This window comes from Arvicola amphibius, chromosome 6 (genome assembly GCF_903992535.2).
Source record: "Arvicola amphibius chromosome 6, mArvAmp1.2, whole genome shotgun sequence".
Lineage (NCBI taxonomy): Eukaryota > Metazoa > Chordata > Mammalia > Rodentia > Cricetidae > Arvicola > Arvicola amphibius.
The window spans coordinates 29579913-29588350 of record NC_052052.2 but is presented as its reverse complement, the minus strand read 5'-3'; the positions used below and the strand labels follow the sequence as shown (position 1 = coordinate 29588350).

Sequence of the window (8438 nt, the reverse complement as noted above, 5' to 3'; positions counted from 1 at the left end):
GGGTAATGTAGAAGCAGCAAGTGTGACAGAGAGTGCCGTGTGAGCGCTGCTGTTACATAGAGAAGCTGCGCCTAGGAGCTGTCTAAAGTGCCTTATGGTGAGCGGACATGTAAACGAGATGTGTGGCTGTGACTGTGGAGGCAGGGAAGATGAAGCTGCAAGACATGTAGAAATGTATGTTAAAGATGTGCAACCATGTGAATGTAGATGGAATGTAACTGTGCAGCAAGAGTGTCAAGAAAGAGATTAAGATAAAGAGGAGGAGGTGGCCATCTGGACAGCATGTGCATGTGCCTCTTAGGTTACCAGCAGATTGTGTGTGTTTACTTATTTTTCCCCTCAGATAGAAAAGTCTAGGCCCTCCCCCCCCCCCCCGCCGCCTTTGTGGATTTTATTTACCTTGGTGCTGACTGGAGGCTGGCCCTGTTAGCTACGCACAACTACCTGTAACTCTAGTCCTCAGGTACTGCTTCTGGCTTCTGTGAATACCAGGCAAGAAAGTGGTGTACAGATGTGCAGGCAATACCCCCCACATTCCCATTCCCTGCCCCAACACACAGACACACACACACACACAGACACACACACACACACACAGACAGACAGACAGACACACACACACACACACACAGAGTTTCAGGCCATGCTGGGCTACCTAGTGAAACCTTGCCTAGAAAACACAAGTCCACAATGTCCTTCTTTATGAATACTCTCCCCGTTGCTCACCTCTGAATAATCCAGGGGTTCCCGGACTGCACACTTTTCTTATGACAGGGACCAGCACGGGGCAGTCTGTTCACACACTATGGGCCTCAAACTGTGACTGGTTTACGTCACATCTTCTCCAGTGTCTTCAGCATGGACCTCATAGTCACAGCCCTGAGTGCCCCCCCCTTCTTTCTACATCTGCTTCCCCTCCAGTCTGGCTATCTCGCAGTACTCTATGGTCTCCAGCCTGCTGAATCAGCAGCATACTTGTCTGTGCCAGGCAAATGACTTCCTAGCAAGCCCCAGCCCCCATGCTCAGAGACATTTTCAACTATCATTAACCCCCCATGACCCAACACACACAAGGTAGACTCTGGCCCTGCAGAAGAGGGTATCCGATCTTTGCTGGGTAATTTCAATATAGTTCTCTATTTTATTGATACACCACTGCACCACACGAGGGAAGCAGTGCTTTTATGGAAAAGATTGGAAGTCCATCACATGTCAGATGTGGAAGTAAACCCTGATGTGGGCAAGGGGCTCTGGCAGTCGGAGCAGCTGCAGTAGGGCTCAGAAGAGCAATCCCGCTTACAGAGGGCTTCTGAGAGACAATCATCCCCTCCAGGTCTCTCACTTGTTCTCCACCATCTGAAGCTTTTTCAAGATTTTCTCTTGCAGACCCAAAGACAGGAAGATATTACTATTGTCTTGATTCTGGCGAACGCTTCCTTCTGGGTTGGCTAGCAAAGCTTGAAAGAAATCTGAGCCTTTTTGTAAAGTTGGTAGAGTTAGAGTGATCACAAACACCACTATTTTCTAAAATGAAACCAAAACAAGCATTACTTGGCCACAACAAGTGAAAAGTCACAGGCAACTACACACCCCAAAACAGATTGATAGTCTTCTAGTAACGGCATTCCCTCATTCCTAAACCAAGCTTTTCCTTAACAAAACATTTCACGCCGACTTTTAATCTTTTTAGAGACATTGTAATGTGTATGAGTGCTCTTTGCTTGCATGTAATAAGATTATAGCACTTAATATGCCTGGCTGGTGCCCAAGGAGGTCAAAGAGGGTATGGGATTCTCTGGAACTGGAGTTACAGGTGGTTGTGAGCTGCTATGGAGGTGCTGGGAATCAAACTGGGTCCTCCGTGAGAGCACCCCAGTGCTCTTAACCTTGCCAAGTTCATCTCTCCAGCCCTCCTACTTTTAATCTGTGTTCACCATCACCAGAGTGGTAGGGGTTTGATTTCTACTTAGGAAAATAAAAGGATAATAGGCCGGGCAGTGGTTGGCGCACGCCTTTAATCCCAGCACTCGGGAGGCAGAGGCAGGAGGATCTCTGTGAGTTCGAGACCAGCCTGGTCTACAAGAGCTAGTTCCAGGACAGGCTCCAAAGCTACAGAGAAATCCTGTCTCGGAAAAACAACAACAAAAAAGCCATGATAGTAAAGTTCCATTTGCTCAAGTTTGGTTACTGTGTGGCGGGCTCCATGCTAACTCTTCATGCAGGAAAAACCCATCCACTAGTTCACACCTTCCAGTGCGAACGCTTGTAAATGTTCAATGTCACAGACTGGAACTGATAAAGCCAGGACTGGATTCCAGGAATTCTCCCAAGTAAAGAGGTCTAAAAAGTCGATTTTCTGATAGTGCTGGCTAGTTTTATGTTAACTTGACACAAGCTAAAGTCATCTGAGAGGAGGGAACCTCAATGGAGAAGATGCCTCCATAAAATGGAGCTGTCGCCAAGCCTGTAGGTCATTTTCTTAGTTGGGGTTTGATAGGAGAGGGCCCAGCCTATTGTGGGTGGGTGCCATCCCTGGGGTGGCGGTCCTGGGCTCTATAAGAAAGCAGGCTGAGAAAACCATAAAGACCAAGCCAGTAAGCAGCACCCTCCATGGTTTCTGTATCGGCTTCTGCCTCCAGGTTCCTGAACCTGTTTGAGTTCCTGTCCTGACTTCCATGATTGAACTGTGATGTAGAAGTATGAGCCAAATAAACCCCTCTCCTCCCAGGTTGTTCTGGTCATGGTTTGTCTCGTCACAGCCAATAGCCCCTTCCCCAAACTGAGACACTGGTCATGGAAAAACTGCTTTAACCTATTATAATAGATTCCTGGTAGGTTAAAAATAAACCATCACTGGTTTCCTTAGAGCAATAACACTGCTTAATGAATTCGTATGGGTTAGGCTTGATACCCAGTCTATCTCCTGTATACCTCACCACAACCCCATAAGGCATTCCACTAAGACAAGGGAACTGAACTAGAGGTCCAGAGAGTGATCTCCGTTCACAGAGCAGAGAGTTCGCAAAAATGTCTACCAAGCAGTCTGACCCCTGAGCCCAACACGCTTACTCATTCTGCTGTATTGCTCCCTTTGCTTCCTTTTCTTTTAGAGATGGGGTCTCATGTATCCTAGGCTGGCCCTACCAACTTGGTATTAATTTCCAGTCACCCTACCCTCACCTTCCAAATGATGGGATTACAGTTATGCGTCGCTACAGCTGATTTCCGGTTTTTGATACTTTTGCCTGCACTGTTCAAGAGTCTGAAAGCTCATTTCTCTGACTGCGCGAACCAAGTTTGTGTTGCTATCTTCCACTCTAGCGTGATGTAACTGAGATGTGTTGATGTGCGCACACAATCTTGTATTGATGAGTCATGTTTATTTGTTGGATTCTATTTTATGAGCTTTGAACAAAAATTAAGTTTGAAATCCTAAACATTGGGTTCTAGCTCCAGCTTCCCAAGCTCTAACAAAACCATGTGAACCTGGGCAGCAACTAAATTACCCGACTTCCACAGTGGCCGTGATAATCCCTGTCCTGCCTGTTATGCCAGAGCTTTCCAAAGTTAAACTTGAATGTGCATTCAGTCATGATTCCTAACTGGAAAAGAAAGAAAAGCTATGAAATGATCCAGTAATAGTTCTCTGTATACTTATCAAACCAAACAGACCTGCCTTAACCCCAGCACTTAGGAGGCAGAGATGGGCAGCTGTCCTTGAGTTCGAGGCCAGCCTGGTCCACAGAGTGAGTTCCAGCATTGGCGCCATAGCTACTGAGGAATTCTGTCTCGAAAAACCAAAAGAAAGAAAGTCCTCATGACTGTAATTCAAACACTTGAAAGGGGGAAATGAGCTTGCTAGGAGTGCCTTGTTAGCTTTTACTATCCAGCTAATCTGAGGTCAGCCTAAGTGCGGGGGTTCTTCTTGACACAACAAAACAAAAGCCCTCTTCAAAACTCTACCTCCTTAAATTTCCACTGAGCCTCCATGTACCTCACTCTCCTCATTTGTCATGTGAAAAACAAACTATTTCATGGAGTTATTCAGACTTCCCAAAACACTGAGAACCATGCTATGAATGAATTATCATTGTTATTATTGTTGTTTTTCAACAGGGTTTCTCTGTCCTGGAACTCTCTCTGTAGATGAGCCTGGTCTAGAACTCAGAGATCGAGCAGCTGCGTTTTAAAGGCGTGTGCTGCCACTGCCTGGTGAGCTATGATTATTACTAAAGGTTAGACAAAATTACACACATTCCCAACGTTCCTTATAATAAGCCTGTTAAATTTCCATCCCACTAAACCAGCCCCTGTATGTTTCTGGGGCTTAGCTTGTTAAAACAATGATGAGAACACCGGGATGCTCTAATTCACACAGTTCTCCCAGTTAAAGAGAAATAGCAGAAAAAATGGCAGTACGAATAACACACACACACACACACACACACACACACACGAACCTGGTTGTCTCACACTGCTTATTCTATGAACATGGTATGTTCTCAGAGACAAGTGATCAACTAAGTTTGAGCCAAATGACTTATCAAATGATGAGCTTGTCCAAAACCTATTTTATAATAGAGACAAGCCAAACACCATTGTGAGAAAGTATTTTATGTTTACAACCTAATTGTGGAGGTTTTCAAAGATAGTGTAGCTTCTTTCTTTCCTTCCTTCTTTCCTTCCTCCCTCCCTCCCTCCCTCCTTCTCTCCTTCCCTCCCTCCCTCCCTTCCTCTTTAAGGAAGAAAGTTTATTTCTTTTTTACTTTATTGTTTTTATTGAGTTAGATATTTTTCTCCACTCCCTTCTCCCCTTCTACCCTCTTCTGTGACCCCACACTCCCAATTTACTCAGGAGATCTTGTCTTTTTCACCTAAGGAAAGTGTAGTTTCAACCAATTTGAGAGGCAGAGACAATAGCTAACCTCTCCCCTTCCTTGATCCTTTACATAAACTTACAAAACTAAGCAGGAGCAATATGAAAGAGAAGTAACCAAAGTTGACTTTTTGGCCAGAAATTGTGGTGTGTGTCAGCCCTCAGGGTGAGAGTTTGGGGTAAGGACTTAATGAAGCAGGAGGCCCACAAGTTTTTACCGTGAGTTTAGGGCCAGCCTAAACTACCACCCTGTATTAGAACAGCAAAACCCAACAAACACATCTCCCACCAGACACAAAAAACTTAACTTTCTACGAATACAACCTGGATTGATCGAACGCTTCGTTTCCATAAGGAAAATAATCCAATTGCCAACAAAATCAAAAAACAGATCCCTAGGATGATTTGCACTGCTGGCGCGAGATTATCGAGTACCCCCCAAATTTGTTGGCTTGAGGCACACTAGTCTCCCCCACAAAAGTGCTTGTAACCAATTCCATATCGAGCTGCGAGCAAGAGCATTTAAGAGGTTGTCCCAGGAAGAAGTTGCCGTTGGAGATATTGGCATTTTTAAAATGGCAGCTGCAGGAACTACATGTGCAAAGGCTTCAGGAATCTAGCCAGGAGTTAGGGCAAGTGCTCAGGGAGTTCAGGGGTTCTGGAGCCATTGTGAGCTATGCTTTGTGATGTCACCGCTCAGCAGGATCACCAATGACCCTTCTCACTCAAGAGCAAGCAGGCAGCAGTTTTCAGTTCATCCATACTGTTTTCTCTGGCCTTTAGCTCGTCTTGGTTCTGGCATAGCAGTCCCCTCATCGCACCATCTGTGGTGATGGAGGCGCTCTGTGTCTGCCTTGTCTGATAGAGCAGCCGCTGTCACTCAAAATGGGAACAGTTGGGGCAAGGAGTGTAGCTCAGTTGGTATTGTTCTTGCCTACTCCACACAAAGCTTAGGGTAAGATCCCAAGCACTACAGAAACAAGCCATGGTAGCTGTCCTCGTTTGGTTTCTATGGCTGTGATGAACAACGTGACCAAAAGCAACTTGAGGTGGAAAGGGTTATTTCACCTAGTAGACTATAGCCCATGCTCAAGGGATGTTGGGGCAGGAACTAGGAACTGAAGCAGTGGCCATGGAGGAGCGCTGCTTACTAGCTTGCTCCTCATTGCTTGCTCAGCATTTTTCTTTTTTCTTTCTTTTCTTCTTTTTTTTTTTTTTTAAAAAAATATGTATGGGTATTTTGCCTGCATGTATGTCTGTGCACCATATGCCTGCACAGGCCAAAAGAGGAACTGGATCTCCTGTAGTGGTGGGAGTCCAAACAAGTAGTTAGTGTTCCTAAAGGCTGAGCTATCTATCTCTCCACCCCTCAGCAGGCTTTCTTTTCAATCCTGGACCACCAGCTGAGGGGTGGCACTTCCCACTGTGAGCTGGGCCTGCCAACATCAATCACCAATCAAGAAAATATCCCCCGATTTGCCTATAGGTCAACCTGTAGGCAAAGCATCTTCTCAGTTGAGATTTCTTCTACCCATATGACCCCAGCTTGTTTCAAGTTGAAAAACAAAACAAAAACAAAAAGCCCAAAGCAAAACTAGCTGAAGCAGTGGCGGCACGTGCCTATAATCCCAGCGCCGAAGAGGTTGGGGAAGAAGATCCAAAATTCCAAGTCATTCTAGGATCGATAAAGATTACAAGCCGGACAGGGCTACGTGAGACCCTGCATCAAAACAACAAAATTAGATAGTGTTGAAGAAGGACTGGTTTTACATTTCAGCTTTATTTAAATTTAAACAGCCACACGAGCACTTCTTATATCATGCCCATGTAGAATATTTCCGGCACTTCGAACACACAGGGTAGCAGTGACTTTTTTCTGAACGAGAAAAGAAAGCCCAAGTATATTAAGGCTGAGAGGACTTGAAGGAGATCAGTAACAGTTCTGGCTGTACTAGAACTCGTTTTGTAGACCAGGCTGGCCTCGGATTCACAGAGATCCACCTGCCCCTGCCTCCTGAGTGTGGGGATTAAAGCACCACCATCACCACAGGGCTAGGAAGGGCTTTTGTTAGGGAAAACAGAGGTCCTTGCACTCACAGAGAATCATTAAGCATTTGTTTGCTTGATTTTTGTTGAAATGTTTTTGGTTTTTTTCCTCCCTAATTGAGGGATTAACTCAGTATCAATGGTTCCTTCATGGGAGAAAAAAAAAAAAAAAAAAACAAGCTCAACTTCTAATACAAAAACAATCACAACTAGAGCATAAAGCACTAAGCCAATGTTGTTTAAATTTCCAGGGATATTAATTATTCATTGTATAGAGACCGTTCTCTTCTCCTGATCATTTAATAATATGTAAATGAATGCCTAATTTTCATAGTAAATAAACTAACAGATCAAAATTCCTAATGTTGAACCCTCCTTGAGTCTGCTCTTATCTGTTTAGCATTGCTGTCATCTCCATACCACAGGATTTGGCTCTGCTCTTTAAGTTGCATTCTGGAAACTCAGTTAAATTCTATAAAAATGTAACACCTGAAACAGCAGGTTATTAACTTATTTAGTAATCTGACTGCTAAGGCAGTAACTCATAGAAATAATCCCTTACTGATAAAGAACATGCAAAAATTATTTTTCTACTAAATAAAATGCAGGTAAGTTATTTGCTCCATGCTGTTAATAATTGGCAGGTCACATTAACATGTTACTCAGGATCTATTTTTAAAAATCCTCTTTTTAAGATTTTACAAAAATACCCAATAGGTATTGCCTAAAATTACATCTTAAAATCCTATAGAAATCGCTTTTTAATGTTTTTTTTAGATGGCTCTTGGAAAGGACCATGAGCGTATTTACACACAAATTCCACACGCTCCACAAAAAGATTGCGCCCACTCTGGGTTCTACAGCTCCAAAGTCTAAACTCTCTGTAACCAACCAGCCTTTACTAGACGTTTCTCAGCCAATGAATAGTCTAACTGACTGCAGATTATTATTTTATCTGACTCTGCTGATCCTTAAGTCTGGTTGACAGTTTATTGAACGGACTAAGAAGAATCAGAGTCTTCTAGTCATAATGGATAACTTTAGAACCCCAGTTTAGACCTCCTACTTCTTTAGCCCAGGAACAGATGGTTTCAGCTCAGAATTCTACAAGACTTTCAAAGAAGAACTAATACCAATACTTCTCAAATTATTCTACACAATAGAAACAGAAGGAACATTGACAATCTCTTTTTATGAGGCTACAATTACCCTGAAACCCAAACCACAGAAAGATATCACTAAGAAAGAGAATTACAGATAAATCTCACTCATGAACATTGATGCAAAAATACTAAATAAAATACTGGCAAATCAAACCCAAGAACACATCAGAACCATCATCCACCATGATCAAGTCGGCTTCATCCCAGAGATGCAGGGATGGTTCAACAATTGAAAATCTGTCAACATAATCCACCATATAAACAAGCTGAAAAATAAAAACCACATGATTATTTCATTAGGTGCCAAAAAAGCTTTTGACAAAATACAACATCCCTACATGATAAAGGTCTTG

At 43.5% G+C, this 8438-nt stretch overlaps 1 protein-coding gene across 1 annotated transcript; it reads right to left on the bottom strand.

Annotated features, from left to right (window-relative positions):
• Positions 1–1205: 1205 nt before the first annotated feature.
• Tmco2 (transmembrane and coiled-coil domains 2) lies at positions 1206–5444 on the bottom strand. Its single transcript, XM_038332495.1, is given in 5 exon segments — positions 1206–1300; positions 1303–1341; positions 1344–1524; positions 5201–5314; positions 5316–5444. Coding segments are annotated over 5 exon segments (558 nt in total).
• Between the last annotated feature and the right edge of the window lie 2994 nt (positions 5445–8438).